The sequence below is a fragment of the Hippocampus zosterae genome, chromosome 12 (assembly GCF_025434085.1).
Source record: "Hippocampus zosterae strain Florida chromosome 12, ASM2543408v3, whole genome shotgun sequence".
NCBI lineage: Eukaryota > Metazoa > Chordata > Actinopteri > Syngnathiformes > Syngnathidae > Hippocampus > Hippocampus zosterae.
The window spans coordinates 18061987-18083948 of record NC_067462.1 but is presented as its reverse complement, the minus strand read 5'-3'; the positions used below and the strand labels follow the sequence as shown (position 1 = coordinate 18083948).

The 21962-nt window shown below is 41.1% G+C and overlaps 1 protein-coding gene across 2 annotated transcripts in view; it reads left to right on the top strand.

The window, feature by feature from the left end:
- Positions 1 to 21962, top strand: part of kalrna (kalirin RhoGEF kinase a) — a 161393-nt gene that overhangs the window by 90750 nt on the left and 48681 nt on the right. For both annotated transcript variants that reach the window (XM_052082949.1, XM_052082948.1), the window contains exons 29-40: positions 173 to 239; positions 621 to 730; positions 2393 to 2462; positions 2542 to 2631; positions 5466 to 5558; positions 5651 to 5762; positions 5976 to 6166; positions 6311 to 6412; positions 6480 to 6628; positions 6944 to 7046; positions 21149 to 21227; positions 21322 to 21489. In XM_052082949.1, the coding sequence (XP_051938909.1) occupies positions 173 to 239; positions 621 to 730; positions 2393 to 2462; positions 2542 to 2631; positions 5466 to 5558; positions 5651 to 5762; positions 5976 to 6166; positions 6311 to 6412; positions 6480 to 6628; positions 6944 to 7046; positions 21149 to 21227; positions 21322 to 21489 (1334 nt within the window). The remainder of the gene's footprint in view (positions 1 to 172; positions 240 to 620; positions 731 to 2392; positions 2463 to 2541; positions 2632 to 5465; positions 5559 to 5650; positions 5763 to 5975; positions 6167 to 6310; positions 6413 to 6479; positions 6629 to 6943; positions 7047 to 21148; positions 21228 to 21321; positions 21490 to 21962) is intronic.

Below are 21962 nucleotides of genomic sequence, written 5' to 3'. Positions count from 1 at the left end.
AACTGAACTCACAATGTGAAATCAAAGTGGTCCAGGCTCACGACTACTACTACGACAAATATTAATACTATTGGGAACCTTTTTCTTGAAATTATAGTTTGTATTTTGAGGGGTTTTATTCACATATTTATTTCTTCATGGGGCTCCTAACATAAAAACTGTCTTTCTTTAGGTTCATCATGGCCGAGCTCCTGCAGACAGAGAAGACTTATGTCAGAGATCTCCAGGAATGTCTGGAGGTGAGAAAACAAGTCTTTTGTTCACCAAGCCGTTCAAATTTTAATTCCAGGCAAAAACCTGTATTATGTGCAACTTCCTGTCTACCGTTTTAAAGACAACACGCCTCCTTTCGAGCTTCTCACATTGCTATGTATGATCACATTTAATCCACATCTGATCCGGATTATGCATTTGGTAGCAATTTAGAGAATTTATCAAGCTTCTGTATAAAAAGACATCGGATCAGATTGTAATTTTTTGTGTAGGTTTTTATTACATTTATCCTCATTTGAGGCATGGAATGATAAATATATGTAAACCTTTGTGGTGGTCCTGTGATTTTGTTGGTTGTGTTATTGAAAAAGAAAATGTTAATTTGTAGTCATCGCTGTTTATTCCAGACCTACTTGTGTGAGATGACCAGGGGCGGAGACGAGATCCCGCCTGCCATCGCCAACAAGGAACATGTCATTTTCGGCAACATGCAGGAGATCTACGACTTCCACAACAAGTGAGGGATTTTTCAGAATTATTTTTTGTTAATTGACATTTTATTTCTATTTTATTACACATTGATATAACTTAAGCAGGCAGCTTCAAACCTTTAAGAACATTAATGCACCCAAAACCTTTCCATGAGGAACTCCACTCAGAGCGGTGTGAATTTTGGATTGCTGTACAGAATCATGTAATATGTGATGCACTATACAGACAAATGTTGGGAGCTATAACAAGCTTGCACGTGTTGTGGAAAAATAATAATATCCACACAGGCTTTAAAGAATAGTGGCTTAAATAAAATGTTTTAGCAGTGAAACAAATAAAATAAGTCATAGGCTATTCAAAGTTAAATTACCAGTAGTCTTTTTTCATGAATGAGTACAAAAATCAATGAACAATTATTGTTGAGAGGCTGAAATCAGAGGATTTGTACAATTATACAAAAAACAATGGGTCTAAACGAGTACCGGTACTCGATTATTAAAAATTATCCATCGATTGATTGATATTGACCGCACTAACAATATTCTTGATTTTTCTAACCCAATGCATCATTTTAGTGACAACAGAGCATTTTTGCTGTCCAAATATAGCATTCCTCCGAAGACTGACCTGCTGCAATCTGCATTCTACTGTAATTCATCATAAAAGTGTCATGGTCAGCATATTCATTCACACCAAAATTATCCTAGCATACCTTTAGGGTCCTTGCTTTGTTCACTGGTGAGTGAGGAAAAAAAAAACCTTCCATCAATTTACCCCACAAAGCTGAAAGCATACAATTGTATTGATTAACACTTTCAGGGACAGTGATTACTACAGTGGACAGTTTATCATGTGATCAGATTTACAGGGTGCATGAAAGGGTTCAAATTAACAATTCAGAATTAAACTGGTTAATCCAACCTTTGGTTCATATATTGACCGATGGTTTGTTCCGAATCTGTAACTTCTCCGACTAAGACTGTTGAATTCACAATCCATCTAAAACCTCAAAATAGGTCGATGACTTGTTTGGTTTGGTTTGGTTTGGTTTGTTTATTGAACATAAAACATATACAGTAATAATTTGACAGAAAATAAGGTAGATAAAAAAGTAAAAGAAAGAAATCAGTCTTCATTCAACACGGTTATTATGTTCAAGGGAGTAGGATGAAGTAAAAAAACTTATCTAGTCCTACCCCGTTATGTGTTTATATCTACTAAATCATTTTTATATCAATCAGAAAAGAAAAAGTAATAAGAAGTCTCCATTAAGGCTCATACTTTACCCTTAACCGTGATATTTTCACAACTTTTGGTTTGTATCGAGATTATATACATCCTCACCCTGGCACTCTTGTGTCAATTTTCTCTTGTATTCATAATGGATATTGCAATACCTTTCTCTATTTATCAACTTAGAACAACTTAGTTTCTTCTGAGATGTGGAAACTCTCTCGCCGTTCAACATCATCCTAAAGTGAACCAGCATCTTTTGCTACATTTTCTCTTGAAATCCATTATTTCCCAAAGTGTCTGACTTTTACTGGCACATGTCCTCTTTTGGGATTTGTCAGGACATGCTTGTTTTTGTTGGAGAACATGCTTGTGAAAGTAGTGCTGAACAAGGGCCCAGTGTGTTCATTGAGAACATATGACTGCTATGTTTCTTATGCGTGTGCACTTGCAGTATTTTCTTGAAGGAGCTTGTCAACTATGAGCAGTTGCCAGAGGATGTGGGCCATTGCTTCGTCACATGGGTAAAAACTTAATTCAAATATTAGAACAATTCGCATCCCACAAATCATGCAAAGTCTCGTTCCGTCTCTTGTGATGCAGGCGGATAAATTCCACATTTACGTGGATTACTGCAAGAACAAACCCGATTCGAGCCAGCTCATCCTAGAGCATGCCGGCACCTTTTTTGATGTAAGTATTTTATTTTATTTTTTATATTTTTACATTTTAAGTAGAGCTGTCAAACGATTAAATCTAATTAAAAATGCAACTGTCATAATTAACTCAAATGAACTAAAAATTTAATTTAAATTAATCGTGATTACTCACACATTTTTTATCGTTTCTGAATTTCCTTTTACATTTTTTGTCCTATTTTTCCCAATTTTAATGCTCTCATCAACTTGGAATCATAAATCAGTTTTCTATGTGCCAAATGCAAATATTTACTGAAATAACAATTTAGATTTTCAATTTTACATGAACATTTTTCACTTGGAGTAGTTGTTCACACATAATCCAAGTGAAAACACTTGGAGTAGTTGTTCACAAATAATCTCTCACACAATATTACTGTCCATCAACAACAGTGAAAAAAATATTTTGTCACACAACAGCTGCTTTAACAGCTTTTTTAAATGAAATCAAAACAGAGCAATATAACATAATAAAGTGCACATCTAAGGTAAGCTAGTACTCAGCCTATAGTGGATTTAAACCATGGTTGCATACTTTGTTTTTCTCAAATTTGCTTTGAACACAGTAGTCTGTTTCTGTATGTTTGTTGGAGAATAACGAGACCCAGGACACCAGTGTTCCTTATGTGAGCTGTATTCAAAACTGCCGGCCGTACAAACAAGCGCAAGCACTTCCCCCGTGCTCCTGGGGCAAAACATTCTGAAAGAGGGGGGGTTCACTCCCACTAACACAGTCAGGCTATGTTGATTGTGTTGGTCCTTCTTGCGCGGAAGGCTCTCTACGGTTTTTGTGTATACCTCATTTCGGATGACTACACTTGGTTCGATGACAAAACTGGAGACGTTTGATTTTCGCTAGGTCGCTACCACTGTCAGACAAACAGAGAAGCCCCACCCGCTCTATTTATATGGACGCAGAACACTGTAACGTTCCACACAAAATAGTTCCAAACCACTAACAATCGCGTCAGTGGCATACATACAGATACAGAGAGAGAGAAGAGCAGGTAACTTTGGTCTTGTCAGTGGAGCAATCTGGCAACTTTTTAAAAGTAAACTTTACATTCATAAACTCTTTAAGTGTCCGTTTTCGGTGTCTCGCGCTGCCGTGGCTGGCAAAACAGACATGGGCGTGGACTTCTGCAGCGTGCTTGTTGTTTTGTTTCTGGTTTATTTATAGAGCAACGTAACATCCGCTTGTGACGTGTGCCGCGTTAATCTCGAGAGAAAAATTTAATCCCGTTAAAATTCATTTAAATTAATGCCAATAAAAATGCGCTAAACTGACAGCTCTAATTTTAAGTAATTACAGAAAAAGGCGCCAGGTCATGTTACCATCATTCAAACAAGTACTAAAGGAAATTTAATAAATAAAAATGAATATTCATGTCGGGTAGCACGGTGGTCGACTGGTTATCATGTTGGCCTCACAGTGCAGAGGTGCAGGGTTCGATTCCAGCTCCGGCCTTGCTATATGGAGTTTGGATGTTGTCCCCGTGCCTGCGTGGGTTTTCTCTGGGTACTCCGGTTTCGTCCCACATTCCAAAAAAAACATGCATGGCAGGCTGATTGAACATTCTAAATTGTCCCGAGGTGTGAGTGTGAGTGTTTGGTTGGTTGTCTGGCTAGCAACGGGTTCAGGGTGTACCCCGCCTACTGCCCGAACACAGCTGGGATAGGCTCCGGCACCCCCCGCGACCCTTATGAGGAAATTAGATTAGAAAATGGATGGATGGATGGATGAATATTTATCTCAAGAAGGCAGCATGGGACACAGTGTTTACCATTCTTGCTCAAATCCCGGCTCAGGCCCTCCCGTGTGGAGTTTGCATGTTTTCCCTGTGCTTGCGTGGCTTTTACTCTTTCTTCCTCAAACATTTGAAAATATGCAGATTAGGTGAATTGAAGACTCTAAATTGGTGTAAATATGAGCGGTTGTTTGTCTTGACTGGTACTCGTAAGAGGGAGCTCATAACGCCTACTCTGGCATCCCTTCACTGGCTCCCCATACATTTTAGAGTTATTTTCAAGATCCTCTTATTTGTTTTCAAATCTCTAAATGACCTCGCGCCACCTTACCTCTCTGAGCTCATCTGCCCCTACACACCTGCCCGCCGCCTCAGAGATTATTAGAAGTACCAAGAACTAAACTGACGCTCAGAGGGGATCGAGCCTTTTCTGTTACTGGTCCCTCTCTCTGGAATTACCTCCCACTGAACATTCGGCAAGCGTCCTCGCTGCCCATCTTCAAAACCGTCCTCAAAACTCACTTGTATTCTTTGGCATTCGACTCAGCATGACTTAGATTTGTTCTTGGTTTTACTGTTCAGTGCTTTCTACCGTCTTTGTGACCGATTTGTTTTACTATTTATTGTATATGTTAAATTGCTCAATGTACAGCACTTTGCAGCGATGGCTGTTTGAAAGAGCTCTATAAATACATTTGAATTGAATTGTATGTGTGATTGGTGGGCGACCAGGGGAAAGTGTTCCCTGCCTCTCGCACAAAGGCAGCTAGGGTTGGCTGTCACCTTTGGCCCTAACAGGGCCACGCGCTCTGGAAAATGGGGATCTAAAGTACCATACTGTCCATAAAGGACAAACCACCTTTGGATGAATTTGTAGTTACCTTAGTTGTCCAACAGAGGGTAGTATTTTCACGTAAGCTGTAAATGGCCTCTATCTTGGCACTTTTTAAGAGGGTTTGTGGAGGGTGGGTGTTGGAATAATAACATATTAGTCTGATCATTATTTTGAGACAGTTGTCCCAAATGTTTTTGCAGACGAGTGTTGTCATAATTTGTGATTCTGTGTATATTGCGTGAGCAGGACATCCAGCAGCGAAGTGGCCTGGCCAACTCGATTTCGTCGTACCTCATCAAACCGGTGCAGAGAATCACCAAGTACCAACTCCTGCTCAAGGTGGGACAGAGTAGTAATAATAATCGTAATAATAATAATATGCTCACATCGATAATGATGATGGATACCGCATGGAAACTGACGTGCTGTAGGAGTTGCTGTCATGTTGCGAGGAGGGCAAAGGGGAGATCAAAGATGGTCTGGACGTCATGCTTAGCGTGCCAAAGAGAGCCAACGATGCCATGCACCTTGCCATGCTGGAAGGTAAAAGCCCAACCACTGCTACATCTAAAAAACACATCATCTTGTGAAAAAAAATCTATCGACTACTCCTTACGTTTAATCAAATAAATAAAAAGATCCTATGTCATCTTCTGACCATCGTCCCGCTGCACAAATCTCTTGGTTTCCTCTCTTATAAAGCTTGACTTCTAATAAGGCTCAAGTTGAAGTGAACTTGACTGTCCTCCAAACCAGGTTTTGAGGAGAACTTGGATGTGCAGGGCGAGTTGATCCTGCAAGACAGTTTCCAGGTTTGGGACCCGCGCTCACTCATCCGAAAGGGGCGGGACCGACACCTCTTTCTGTTTGAATTCTCACTGGTCTTCAGCAAGGAGTTCAAAGATTCAGTGGGCAGAACCAAGTACCAGTACAAACACAGACTACTGGTGAGTGCGGTCTGCTTCGTGTGGCGCAAAACAATCGTTGCCTATATCAAAAGAGTGACAAAGACCTCAGCTACTGCGGGTGTCTGTTCGCACTGCCGTAACAGAACCTTTGTGGTCACATCACATTCTTGATTTGTACTGCAGACATCAGAGTTGGGAGTCACGGAGCACATCGAAGGCGACCCATGTAAATTTGCACTCTGGGCTGGGCGAACCCCCTCTTCTGATAATAAAACTGTACTGAAGGCAAGTAGAGGCAAATACACATTATGAATAGTAAACAATATGTTTAAATGTTCTGGTTCTCATGCAGGCGTCCAGTGTAGAAGCTAAACAGGAGTGGATAAAGAACATCAGGGAGGTGATCCAGGAGAGAATGACTCACCTGAAAGGCGCACTGAAGGAGCCAGTTCAGCTCCCCAAAACGGCAACACTGATCAAACCTCGCAATAATGCCAAGAGGTGACGGATTTCTTTTTTAACACAATAACTGTGAATTTCAATGTTAATGCTTGTCATAACAAAATGTCACAGGCCGCCTGTTGGCTGCTCAGTGCTAAAGTCTGATCCAAAAAGAGCATTCAAAATTACTCAAAGGCATTTTAGATATTCTCTTTGATTTGTGGGAATTGCTATTACTGCTACACACCAAGCACCACAATGCCCTTTTTCGACAGAGCTCGTTCAACTTGTTGATGGAATCTCTAATCATTCAGGCAGTATAAGAGTGTTGCCAAAGCTTCTTATGGTTCTTTGTGCATGTGTGTTTATGATTAGGGATGGAGGTGAGGATGGAGACAGTCAGGGAGATGGCAGTAGTCAACCGGACACCATCTCCATCGCTTCCAGAACCTCGCAGAACACAGTGGACAGCGACAAGGTAAGGAAGCAAGTTCAGCTTTTTGAGTCATAATCTGTCTTCGGAATCACTCCTGATCTATTATGCAGTGCTCTAAATAGTGTAATGAGTTCACCATTTTGTGGTGCTCTTCAAATGTGTAGTGAATCAGTCAAGGTGCCAGGATTAATTTCTTTCCTGGGGCCTAAGCAAGGGGCTAGGTGAAGTAAGTATAAGACTTGTCAAAGGCGTGAGTTAAAATTTAAAAAGGCTGTGCCACAATAATTCTTGAAGTAGGGGAGCACAAAAAAAAGATTTGTTCCACCTTTGATAATGGAGGCTGTAGTTAAAAAAAGGCAGGTATTTTCACAGATTTTGTGTAATTATAATGTAGTACAGTAAGTATTTGAATTTTTTTTATTGGCCTTGTTACACTTCATATAATAATCATCCTCCGTCCACCCTCATCCTTTTAAAGCACTTCCATCCTTGCATTTCACCAGTCCAAGAAAAACAAAAAATAAGTGTGCAGGACACAGTGGGAGAGAGGTTAACGGCAGAGGCACACCCATCACCAGAGCCCAGCTCTTAAGGGGGGCACCTGAAATGCATGGGGAGTGGTGGGGGATAATTACACACGTAAGACAGGCTGTGCATGTTCCTCTATCAGTCGTTGAAATGGGTATACAATAGGTACTTTCAGTTCTTTGAGTGTACACTAGGAGGCAGTGTCTCTATAAAAGTATTGTTGAGATGAAAAAGGAACTAAGGATACCTGCAATGGTGACTGAATTGTACAACTAGTGTTGTGCTGTTAATAGCCTGTTAAGAAGATACAGTGTTTGGCTGCACTCTGGCCTTGTTATTTTGCCTCCTGACACCACGTACTTAATTCGGTTAGAGACGATTAAAAGGACGGACTAAAACCCACTTCCGGCCTTGCTTAGTCTGTCCTTTAAAAAAAAATCCCCGTCCTCCATCCTCTTTCCCCAAAATTGTTGTCCGTCCGGGACAAAGATCATGGATGGACCGTAACGTCTCACGGACTGAATGTCCATCTCTGCCAATGGCATAATACAACAAAGGTGAAGGAAAGGTGGCATAAAGATTCGGAGATTAGACTTTCAGAGGGGCCTTTGGTTGGCAAAATTAATTGTTTTGGGGTCTGACTGTAACTGCTCATACTTTTCTTTGGACTGTGCAGCAGGTCACGAGTCATCATGTTATGTTTTTTTCTTTTATTGCAAGCATGTGACAAACCCTTACACAAACAAACATGTTTTTAAACTGCATTTAATGTAGCAGTATTTTATGCTCCCTGATTTCACAGTTTTTGAATGAGACATGCAGTAGCTGTGAATATTCTCATTCATTCTCCTGGCATTTTCATTGATTACCGCCACAACAACCCAGTTGTGATTGATCCAACGACCTGAGAATCCTGAATTCTCAGGTCGTTGCATCACTTTTTCAATGGATCTTAGTTTGGCAGTGTTTCATTCACTCCAATTCCAGTTAGTGGTTGTTTTTTATTTTTGCATCTTTTTTTTCCATTAATACATACCTGTACATACACACAAACACAGACAGACACACACACACACACGCACGCACACACGCACGCACGCGCACACACACACACACACACACACACACACACACACACACACACACACAGAGAGCAGTAGACGGGATGGCACCCTGGTTGCCAGCCAATCGCAGGGCACCTATAGACGAACAATTACCCATGCTCACACTCATTCCTAGGGACAATTTAGAGCAATGGCTCTTAATCTTGGAAGAGGGACCGAACCCAACCAGTTCAGATGCAGATCCACCGAACCCTTCGTTAAAAATAAAAATATGATTCAAGAAATGTTCTTTCAGTTTATAGGTGCGAGACAAGACTTGCTCGACTTGGCATGACAAATCATGCAGATAGGATGCTGTGTCCCATCACGTTCCGTGATGCATGTGAATCCATGTTGTACATATTCGTCCGACTTTTTTTGCTCGACATAGCATGTGTTAATTTTGTTTGTTTTTTTTTAAACGCATGACGTACTATCAAGACAGGACGAACTAAATTGCTCACAATACTGATTGTACAAGCAATGTAATGTTATCATCCACAGCCATTGGTGGACAAGCGGGCGTGTCATAACTAATTGACATGTTGAGCCGGGTGTGTCATACCTTCCATGGCAGAGTCTCCGTCGAACCCCTAAGACTGATTCATCGAACCCCCTGCGGTTCAGTTGAACCCAAGTTAAGAACCACTGATTTATAGTGTTCCATTAGCCTGCCATGCATGTTTTAAAATGTGAGAGGAAACCGTATTACCCGGAGAAAACCCACACAGGCACGCGGAGAACATGCAAACTCCACACAGGAAGGCCGGAGCCAGTATCGAACCCTGCCTCTCTGCACTGTGAGGCAGATGCGCTAACCAGTCAACCACCGGGCCGCTCCTAGGAGGTTTTTTTTAAACAGAAATAGTCCCTGAAATGGGCAAAAAACGCTCTAGCATACGGGAAAGGTTGCATCAAACCATGTCACCAAAATGTGTGTGCGTGCATGTGTGTTGAACGACATTGACATTTAAGGGCCAAGCAGTGTGTGGGCGTCGGGTTGCACAGTGAAAAGGCCACACTGTGTAATACGACAGAGGTTGGCCATGGTTCACAGTGTGTGTGATTGCATAATGTGTGTGAGTGTCTGGGCGGCCCGGTAGTCCAGTGGTTAGCACGTCGGCTTCACAGTGCAGAGGTACCAGGTTCGATTCCAGCTCCGGCCTCCAAAAAACATGTGTGGCAGGCTGATTAAACACTCTAAATCAGGGGTCTCCAACGTGGTGCCCGCGAGCACCAGGTAGCCCGTGAGGACCACACCAGTAGCCCGCCAGTGCTAGGATTGTGATTTGCTCGTAGAAATTATGATTTAAAAATGCAAACATGGGCAGTATTATAGATTCTATAGCTACCTATTTAGCTATCTAACTAGCTAGCTACAGTATACATCTAGCTAGCTAATGTTCTAATATTATTAAATGTCATTTGTACAAATGTTATTTCAGACGTGTATCAATTTGGTAGCCCTTCACACAATCAGGACACATGAAGTAGCTCTCACTCTCAAAAAGTTTGGTGACCCCTGCTCTAAATTGTCCCTGGGTGTGAGCTTGGTTGGTTGTTCGTCTCTGTGTGCCCTGCGATTGGCTGCCAACCGATTCAGGGTGTCCCCCGCCTACTGCCCACAGACAGCTGGGATAGGCTCCAGCACCCCTCGCGACCCTTGTGAGGATCAAGTGGTTCGGAAGATGAATGAATCAAGTCAACAAGTCAAGTCAACAGTATTTATAGAGCACTTTCAAACAGCCATCGCTGCATACAAAGTGCTGTACATGGAGCGATTTAACATATACAATAAACAGTAAGACGAATCAGTAATAAGTAATAAGTAATAAGTAATAAGTAATAAGGCGGTAGAAAGCACCAAGCAGTAAAACCAATAGCAAATCTAAGTCATGCTGAGTCAAACGCCAAAGAATACAAGTGAGTTTTGAGGAGGGCTTTAAAGATGGGCAGCGAGGAGGCTTGCCGAATGTTCAGTGGGAGGTCATTCCAGAGAGATGGACCAGCAACAGAAAAGGCTCGATCCCCTCTGAGCCTCAGTTTAGTTCTTGGTACGTCTAGCAAAGACTGGTCCACAGACCTGAGGCGCCGGGCAGGGGTGTAGGGGCGTATGAGCTCAGAGAGGTAAGGTGGCGCGAGATTATTCAGAGATTTGAAAACAAAGAGGAGGATCTTAAAAATAATTCTAAAATGAATGGGGAGCCAGTGAAGGGATGCCAAAGTAGGAGTTATATGCTCCCTCTTACGAGTACCAGTCAAGAGGCGAGCAGCGGCATTCTGTACCAGCTGAAGGCGCTTGATGGAGGACTGGCTGACTCCAAAGTACAGGGCGTTGCAGTAATCGAGCCGGGATGTGACAAAGGCATGAATTACTGTCTCAAAGTGTTCATGTGAGAGGAAAGGTTTTATTTTGGCCAGCTGTCTAAGGTGAAAGAAGCTGGATTTAACAACGGCACCAATTTGCCGATCGAGTTTGAAATCACTGTCCAGTTTAAGTCCCAAGTTTGAGACCGTTGATTTCAGATAAGGAGATAGGGGGCCCAAGTCTACAGGATGGAATGTACAAGGTCCACTGGGGCCAAACAATATCACCTCTGTCTTCTTTTCGTTGAACTTCAAGAAATTTTGTGCCATCCAGGTTTTGATTTCTTCCAGACAGGATAGGAGTGGCTGTGTGTAAGAGAGTGCACAATTGCATGTGTCAATTAGCAGAGTCAATAATTCAACTTTGAGAAAAAGAATGTACCGGTATGTCTATTTTATTATTTTGGGTGGTTGTATAGTTTGGGGGTGGTGGGAGTGATCATATCCTACTGTTTTCCAAACAGTCAACAGTATTTATAGAGCACTTTCATCGCTGCATACAAAGTGCTGTACATGGAGCGATTTAACATACACAATAAACAGTAAGACGAATCGGTAATAAAGGCGGTAGAAAGCACCAAGCAGTAAAATCAAGAACAAATCTAAGTCATGCTAAGGAAAAAAAATCCAGATGCACTTAAATGTTCTTCATATATAAAACTTCTTCGACAAGGTTATTTCGTCTCATGCAAAGCAGCACATGTGCTAGGCTCGTTTTCATCATGCTACATCATGTTTTATATTTAGCTCATTTTGAGTTAAAAAAAAGGAACCCTGACAATCAAATTGAACGTATGTTTAAAACACATACGTGATTTCATAATCTTTGACAACGGAGCGAGCGTACAGTGAGGCTTTGTCAGAGGAAGAACTAAAAACTGTTGATGGTGTTATGTAAAGGGTTTTTAAAAGATCACGGTGCACCGCAACACACTAAAAGAGGCCAAACTGAACGATAGAAGCACCATGCTGACATAGTCAGATGTTCCACATTGTGCAAGTGTGCTTGTGTGTGCGTGTGTGTGTGTGTGTTTGTGGGTGCATGCGTGCGTGCGTGCGTGCGTGCGTGCGTGTGCAAGGCGGAAAGCTACTGTTTCTGGTTGTTGTTGGAAAACTTCAGTTTTTTTTTAAATTTTTTTTTACAACTTTGTTTTTTTTTCCTCTTTGAGTGAAGATTACCCAAAAGTTAACACACTCTGTTCCAGATTATGATAAAACTGTTCATGTCAAATCCAATAATGAGAAACAATTTGTTCCACTGTGACCAATACCTTTCTTAATTGTACAGTTGCTCTTTTAAAATGAGTTATTTTACGGATTAAATTCGTGGTAGGAAGTCAGAGTGTGGCCAGTAGAGTGAATATTTTGTTTCAGACAGCGCACTTAATCCAAATTGGTCTTCCTTGAAATGGCCCGCACGTGTTCTCATGAATCAAATGCATTCAGTGTAGCACAGCAACCATCTGTTGGACGTATGACTGTTGTACACACACATACACAGAGAGAAGCGGCAAAGTGCTGCTCCCATCACACTCACACTCACACACACACACACACACACACACACACACACACACACACACACACACACACACACACACACTCCAGCTGTTTGTTCACCAAGCGAGGGAGGGACGGAGCGAGCGAGCCAGCATGTGGGCGTGTTTGTGAGGCCAAAAGTGGTTGCTGGTTGTCGATGCGGAGAAACGACGGGGAGCGCTGGACATGCCAAAGTGGATGAGATTTAAACTGTTCAAAGAGAGCAGCAGAGTGAGTACTTGCGCCTGGGGGCAATTTATATTGGCAGGTTAGACCATGACCGGTAGGCAGTGCAACCGCGAGCTGTACTGTACATTACAACTTCTTTTACTGTAAGTGACAGAAAGTTATTGATAAATGAATCGATGAATATTGGATTTGGGGAAGCTCACTTTGAATACTTTGAGAAAATAATAATTGTAGAATTTGGTGTACGAAAGAGATTTTAAAACAATGTTTCCATCACTGTCTGATCATATTTTAATCAGACATTTAGTGATGAATAATCACAGACTTATTTCCATCATTTGCACTGTGTGCAAATGGTAGTTTTTCTGTATTTGCCGCAATAAAATGTGTGGGGGAAAAAATCCTTGGGAGCCTTGCTGTGTAAAAACAGTGCTTGCAAGGGGAGCGCTTTTCGACTTAGTTTTAGAATTTGAGCGAGAAAAAAAAAAGTTTAATCATTGATTGCGTGAGGCTAACGTGTATCATAGCGCCGTGTTGACATTCACTTAACGTGTCGTAAAAGTGCACGGCTGGTGTTACGGCATCATGCTTGCGTGTGTGTCTGATTGAGGAGGAGATTAATGGTTAAACAGGGCGTGTGTGCACGCGCCTGGCAGGACAGGCGCAGAGACAGGAAGCGGGCCATTAGCCACGGGCGCTGCAAGACGTCCTGACTGAAATCTGAGCATCTAGACACTTTTGCATTGGAGTTTGCCCTGTTTTTGCAGTAGTCCTTTTGACATCCTAACAGAATAAATGGTAAAATCCCATAAACCTTATGGAAGGTGATGCAAAGGTTTTGGTGAGCATCAAGATAAAGGTGCAGCTACTCTACATGTACTTGAGGGTACATGTTAGAAATCTTCCCTGGCCTTTTGAAATACACATCCTTGCACAAAGGCGAAAGAAAATCTCGATGCATATGCTGGCTATCAAATGGTAATTGCTAGTCACACGTTCTGTTACTCAATACAGTGGCACCTTTAATCATAAAGTGCCACAGCTTATGAGCTTTGGATACGCCGCTGCATGAGTGAAACGAAATCGAAAAACAAGGAGAGCCATCATCGCCTGTGCACTTTAAGCCGTTTGTTGATCGATACAAACAGCCAAATGCGCAAATGCAAAATGAAAACACTCACAAGCAGCAAGAGTCGGCCAACACTCACATCCAGACGAGCAGACTCACCTGCCATGTTCCTCATGTCACTCAAAGCTCATTTTAAAGAAGTGCAGTGTTGTGACTTTGGTCTTCGTCATTGTACAGCAATTATATTTTATGAGAAAAAAAACAGGTCGACTCTTTACACTCTCTTTTATTATGTTTTTATACAATACAGTATGTATTTTCTCTCGAAAAATAAACTGATGAATGGATTAATGGAGTCAATTTAACACAGTATTGTATACAGTATACTGTATGTTAATGCATTGGTACACTAAATATCCACTCAAATTTAAAATCATCGCTCACATGTCAGCAATCTGAGAACAAGAAGTTGACTCAACTTGACTCAAAAAAACAATGAGCATTTTAGTCATATGTGTATACAATAAAGTAAGGACAAATAAGTATTTCTTTCAAATTTGACACATCACAGAAGAGAGTTGTTAACAGCCCTGCCGAATTTGAATGATAAAAAAAAAAAAGAAAAACGCCAAGTATATAAAATGAGGCTTCAAAATCATGAGACACTAGGCCAGTGGTCCCCAAACTATGGCCCGCGGGCCGGATATTGCCCATCAGCACATTTGGCCCGGCCCTCTAACAGTCCTGTTGTCCTCGGGTCAAAATGACCCGTCACTGTGTTTAAAACGCCCAAAAAAAACCCTAACTGCAAACAGCGGTGTCTACAAGCCTACTGGAACCTACAAAAAGATTATAAGGAAGGAACACAAGAACTTTAAGAGACTGCTTATGTGTCAGAGAGATTCTGCTCTGACAACTGAGCTGAACTTCTATCTGTTAAATTGTGCATGGCGCAACAGAAAGTTAATGTTCCATGGCTTTTTTTCTATGAAGAACCCAGAGAGAGTTATTTAGTTATTATTTATTTCCTGTTTTTTCTGTGAAGAACTCAGAGAGGGTTATTTAGTTATTATTTATTTCATTAATAGTGTTATTAGTTGTTTCCTGACTTTTTTTCTGTAAAGAACCTGGAAAGGGTTATTTGGTTATGTGTGGCTTTCTGGAAAACAATAATTTTTTTAAGCTCCCCTACGATCGTCACACTTTTTCTGTTACAAACTGACACCAGCCCCCCCATCAGAGAAGGGAAAAGTTATGTGGCCCTCACAGGAAAAAGTTTGGGGACCCCTGCACTAGGCTATTCTCTTGAACACAGTGGGCCTGTCCGCCAAAAGTGCTTCACCCTCACCGCTCTCTAAGGTCAGCTGGCAATACTTCTTTCTTATGACTACACATCCTTACATGTTTGAGCTGCGGTAATGTGAGTATATAGATATAAATCTCCATAAGTCCTTGGGTGGTTGGAATATATCTCGCTGAATCGTTGTACGGTTTTCTGCGCCGCGGAGAAAGGCACCAGCCACTAACTAGCTCGCAAGCTAACAGGCTTCCAGTGGGCTGACATCGTGGAGAAAAGCGTTTTCAGGGTTGGACATAGTTAGCTAGCTAAAATCAAGCTGTAGTAGTAGAAATTATACAGTTTGCGAAGGTTGACTCAGGATTACTTCATACGTAGATGCATCTGCCCGCTCTGCTGCATCATGACCAGTTATAAACCCAAAGGAGGTTCATGGATTAATTGGTGTTCATAGAATTTTGAATTAACTATTCATGAACATGTTAATTTTTACAGCCCTAATATATAGATTCATCAAAGTACGAAGGAGGGTTGGGCTGAGTCCATCATCCAGCGAATCAGTCGTTGGCGGGCCGTCAGACGCCGAATTGAAGGTGGCCACTGAAGGTGGTATTAAACATTCGCATAGTGCTAATTTAAGATGTGCCACACACAGCTGTATAAAAATAAATGTTGATGAAAATATGTTGTGTTGTCAGTCCAGACAAAACTGACTTCCTGTTGAGCTGTTTTCTCGGCATTGTTGCCTCTGTGGTTTCTAAAGCCCCATTTTAGTTTTCTTCTGTTGCACTTGCGTTGGAGGTGCAACATACAGCCAGTTTTGGTCACACTGGTTTTCTTTTCCCTTCTTTTTTCTTATTTTTCCGTCCGTACATTTCGAGTGAGTTGGAAAGGCTGAGGTCAAGACGTCATAACTGATCTCAATGACTCCTTTCTATCGACCTGTCTATCAGGGCAACTGTTTTTTCAATTATTATTTTTTAAATCTTTAGCACGTTTATGATAGGTGTTGATATGATTGATACAAATGACAAATACAGTATCTCCTGTGTTGCTTGGTTAGAAGATGATTTACCGTAAACCTTTTGGCTGATTGACCTGATTTGGCTTGTGTAGTGAGAGAAAAATGAATGGGAAAGGCTATATGGTTCTCTGTTGAGTCCATTTGGGGAAGAAGAGGCAAGAACCCGTATTAGGGTTGGTGTTAGAACTAACCCTGAATAGGATCAGGGAAGAAGAAGGTTTCACTTGCCCTCGAACCAGTCACCCACACGGGTTAGGTGAAGGGAAAAGGAATGAAGAGGCCTGTATGGCATCGAGCCTCCTAGTACAAGTTTTGCTGAGTCAACCCAAAGTAAGGATGTGTTGTGGTTAGGATTGCGACCATTGCTGATTCAGATAAGGGTTAGGGTTTAGAAAAATGATTTCAGATTTCATTGGCTGGCAACTGATTCAGGGTGTCCCCCGCCTACTGCTCGAATACGGCTGGGATAGGCTCCAGCACCCCCCGCAACTCTAGTGAGGATCAAGCGGTTCAGGAAATGGATGGATGGATTCCAGATTTCAACTATAGTTTTCAAATTGCCAAAAACAACATTTGACTCTGTTACCTTGCACCATAGGGCATAATGAACTAGGTTCAGGGTGTCCCGTGCCGACTGCCCGAAGACAGCTCGGATGGGCTCCAGCACACACCGCGACCCTTGTGAGGGCAAAGTCGATCAGAAAATGAATGGATGGATGGATGTATATATACACATATGAAGCTGTAAAATCAAATTCAACACAAAGACAATAAAATGTGAACAAAGATGATTTGCTGATGAGTGAAACTGCTACATTATCGCGCCAAGTACTGCAGAGGACCTACTGGTACTCAATATCAGATTTGTTTTATTTATTAATTTATTTTTTGCCTTAGATATCAGTGGCTGTGATCATCAAGGTCCACGAGAACCTGATGGTGGTGATATATTTCACAAGAAATGATTCCAATGACATTATAATGCTCAATATCTGGAGTGCGGTGGTTCTTAACTTTTTTTCCTCAGACCAACTCACCGAACCCCTGGTGTTCGATCGAGGCCAGGTTAAGAACCACTGCTGTAGTGGCATCTGTTTTGCAAAATAGTCTATATTTAATGTTAAAGCCATTAAATACATAAATACATAAGAACATCTTGCATGCCGACAACGCATGAAACGTTTTTTTTTTTTTTTTTTGTGAGTAGACATGGCCTATTATCATTGAAGTGAATAAGGAGTGTAGATCTTATAGTTGCTTCCTTCTTGCCCTCTTTCACATGTTTATCGTTGCTGCGCTAACTGAGCCTCCCATCCAACCCTCCCCACACCCCACACACACTGAAACCCTAAAAAAATGATAGACATGCTGTGTCAGCAGTAAGGTGATACTTGAGGGGTGCAAAATGGGATTCATGCCCCACCACTTCTGATCATGTGACTGTCTAACGGCGGCTGTGGTGATGGGCTAACATGGGCTGTCCCGAACTGTGAGGTCATAGCGGGAAAAACACGTCATGGTTGGCGCTGCTAACCCAGACCATCCCAAGTTTTTTGGAAATCCCCCTCCCAACGTGTCACGAACTGCTGATTCATTCATTCAGATGCTTGTTGCTTTGCTGATAAATAGAAACTCATTTAGCAGACAAGTTTATGCGATGGTGGTCACTCAAAAACTTCACTGTGCAGAAAGCCATGAGCGCGATAAATAAAATCAATGGGGTGATTGTACGACAAGCAATTTCATTCACTGTGCTGCTGTCACGCTGCACCCTTGAAGCATATGACCCTCACAAGCCGGTTGCGCGCACACGTGTGCTTCCTGTTGTGTGCAATCACATGACAGATAACAACAAGGAACACCCACTGACGACAAACACGAGTGTTTGATCAGGCTTGAAGATGAACAAAAAAAAGATGATCATTTTTGACTATCGATGAGGACTGGACGATTGTGAGAAATAATCCACCGTTAATTGCGATTATTTTCCGTCAATTTTACAATCGCGATTCAGTATGCAATTATTTTTTTCAAGGTCTTATTCCTCTTTTTTAACAAATACAAGCAATTGATGAACCCTTATTATAATAAACATTGTCAGATTTATGATACATAAATCTTTTGATCTACGTTAATCTTGCACAAAAATGAAAGCAGACGAACCATGAATCATTATGTAAGACAGTATTTGTCGGCTTCAGTTAGAGTTGTTAAGGTACTTCGCATTTGACTTGCTGTGTTTTTCGTTTTCACTATAAAGCCAATATGAAAAAAGAGTGGTTTAAATTAAGTCACGAAATCACAAGTAAGAGTACAACAGGAATGCAAATTTATCTGGGATTTTATCCTCTTCAAAAAGGAATATATAAACATGTGGACTGCACTTTAAAGCACTGAACTTGACACTATGGGGTGTGGAGTCACTGAGTGATTCTCAAAGTGTGGTACTAGTACCAGTCGTGGTACTCGGGCTCATCCAAATGCTAAATGAAAGAATCTTTCCCCAAGTACAGTTCAGTTATATTTAACGTTATTTTCCTGTATTTAGGCACAGTGCCAATGTTCAAACTGTGCAGAATATGACAGTGACTTGCAATAATATTATTTTTCATGAACACATAGTTCTATTGCACTACTGTTTTTAAATTTTGGTCATTATAGTGGTACTTGGAGCTCTTTTTTGATGGTGTAAAAGGTTTGAGAGTAAGTGGTTTCCTCCTTGCAAGTGTTTTCATTTTGTTGTGTGTTTGACTGTTTGTCCGGCTCAAAATGCATCACCAACTGTAGCTCTGCCTTTTTTTTTTCTTTTCAATCGAGTAGCAGCAGAACCTTGGTTCTACCGCAATTCAAATGTGGAGTCATTCCACAGCAAAACTTGACCAGTCAAAGACTCGAAAATCGAAAAACTGTGGTTGGAACTTACTATTTGGGACATTCATAAGTCAAGGGGCCATTGTGCTTTGTATAATTAAGTTTCGATATTTAGCTAAAGTCAGCCGGAGTAGCATAAGTCAAGACACCTGCTTTGTCTTGTTGTTGTTGTCAAGTATAAAGCAACCTGCAGCTGTGGAGTAGCCTGGCTGGTTGTTGCTATGCGACCTTAAACCCGGTTGCTTGTGCACATTAACAAGCACACATGCACACACTCAAGCTGACATTTTTAAAGGAGAAGCAAATGTTTTGCATCCTAAATGTGTTTTCAGGCAGCATCTGAAAAGTAAATGTTAGCTTTGCATCTCGTTAGCTGTGTTTGCAGTGAGACAAGTGTCCTGCTCTGAAGGCCTGGATGCACCATATGTGACTTTGCAGGAAATATACAGTAAATGGTAAATGGGCTGTCAGTTAGTTTTCTACCTTTGATAATCAAAGCACTTTATACTGTTTCCTCATTTACTTACTGATGACGCAGCATCAAGAGCAACTGGGGGTTCAGTATCTTGGGCAAGGGCACTTCGACAAGGATGCAATGGCCAGGGATTGAGTCCCCAACTCCAAAGACACTGCAAGGCTTTTTCTTTTCTGAATTTCAAGAAGCACATGTTTGTTTGGCTATGTTGCTTGAACATGGATGACTTCATTTTCTTTGTCAACATTGATCCTAATCATGACCTAGGGCGGTGACACATGAACATTGGTACTTGCAAGTAATTTATGCCACTTTTGGGTCATAAAATGTCAGATAAGCAAAGCAACAGGTAAAGCTACAGTGTATAGACTGTAGAAATGTAAGCCATTTCATTCTCAAAATTGATCAGTTGATGAGAAAGTCTCACCGATCAGTAGCGCAGAGCAATATGGAAAAAAAAAATGACGATGTAGGCCATTTTATATAATGATAACAATATGCCACGACATATTTTCAGTTGTTCTATAAAGAATGATCCAACACACTATGACTGTTTACCTTTTCTCACTTTATTTTGAAGTGACATTAAACATATCTGTATCGAATGAGAAATGCATCCAGTATTGCGGCTATATAAAATTATCAATTGTAAATGAAGGCAAAGTAGCCTAGAATCTTTGCACAAATGCAGTTCTCAATCTAAATAAGAAGCATAAACAATGATGTTTCAAAAGGATTAATTGATTACAAATACCATATTGGCCCGAATATAAGATGGTGGTTTTTGCATTGAAATAAGAAGGGGGGTCGTCTTATATTGGGGCTCTAGACACTATACCCATTCACGACCCTAGATGGCGCCCGATATTATTGAAGCGAATGCTGAACTTGACTCCCCAGGCCAAAGTGAACCCCTGTCACGAAGAATAAAACTAAAAATAGAGGTAGCACGAAGAATTTAAAAAAAAATAGCGGTAAGAAATAAAATAAAAGAGAAGAAAGTAAGAGAAGAGATAACAGAAAATGGAGAAACGTAGCGACAATCTTGAGAAAAGTGGGTCGAAGATCGGCCAGGTTAACCGGCAGCTGAGGAAAAGTTATGATGTAATTTACATTTCAAAAACCAGAATCCATTCATTGACGAATGTGATTGCACTTTAGTTTACATATTTAAATGTTCAGATATTAAGATTTGAATGATGCAAAATAACATGCTTTTTCTCTCAAATATATTGTTTTCATCATTTGTTTGAGATGTATTGTAATTATTCTCTGTATAAAAATTATTTTGGTGTTCAAAAAGTCTTTTTTCAAACTTGAGTCTTGAAATGCGAGGCACTAGAATAACAGTGACACATTCAATTCCAGCTGGCTGTGTTAGTGACAAGTACCTTCGTTGGTTGCGAGTCAGTCACAGTGAGATTGTGAATGGAGCATTGAGTTTGACCCAACCCATCACTTTGTATGTGAATTATTATAAGATCAAATCCATTTTTGCATTGCAGCCTAGAACGGTGAAAGGCTCAATGTACGCCGGACTGATCGTCAGTCAATCGTAGGTTGATTGTGATGGCCAGCTTTGTGAATCACTACACAACCATTGGCCTCATTCCCAATTCAGTCTTTTTCTGCATTGTTCTGTTGGCTGCTGCTATGTGTCTCACCTATTTTTCTGTCTGCAGCTCTCTGGTGGTTGTGAATTGACGGTGATCCTACAGGACTTTACAGCAGGATGTAGCAGTGAGTTATCTGTCAGTACCGGTAAGTGTCTGCCCATGGCCTCGTCAACTTCTAGTTGTGTTTTTTCTTGAAAATGTTTGGTGATGACTACTTGTATCTGTCTCTCTCACTTCAGGCCAGACAGTGGAGCTGCTGGAGAGGCCCAGCGAGCGGCCCGGCTGGTGTCTGGTTCGGACCACTGACCGCAGCCCACCTCAGGAGGGTCTGGTACCCAGTTCAGCACTGTGTGTGTCACACTCGCGCTCCAGTGTGGAAATGGACTGCTTCTTTAACTCAGGGAAAGGTAAAGGGATTTTTTACCTTATGTACTATGTAAATAAAAATGTACCAATGTAAAAATAATTTAACCAATATCAACAACAACAAAAAACACTGAAAATAATGATGAAGAAACCTGAAAATGACTCACATCGCTGATGTCAGTTTGAACATGAACTGTCATCGTCAAGTATATTAAAAAAATGTTTATCTTTGTTAAACCGAAAGACGGTTCACTTCAACACTATAATTGGGAAGGCAGAACAAATTTGATCCATGTCGCCTCACACATCTCAGTTTGGTCATACAAGTGTTAAAAATGATATTAAACAGTTTATCCATATGTAAAATCAGTAAAGTACTATTAAACATTATATTAAAGGCATAGCATAGTACTGATCTGCCTCACAAATGACATTTTTTTGGTGTCTCCTTCATGCAAAATAAGTTAACCACTCTTTCTATTCTATCCAATAAAACTATAATTGTCACGTTGTG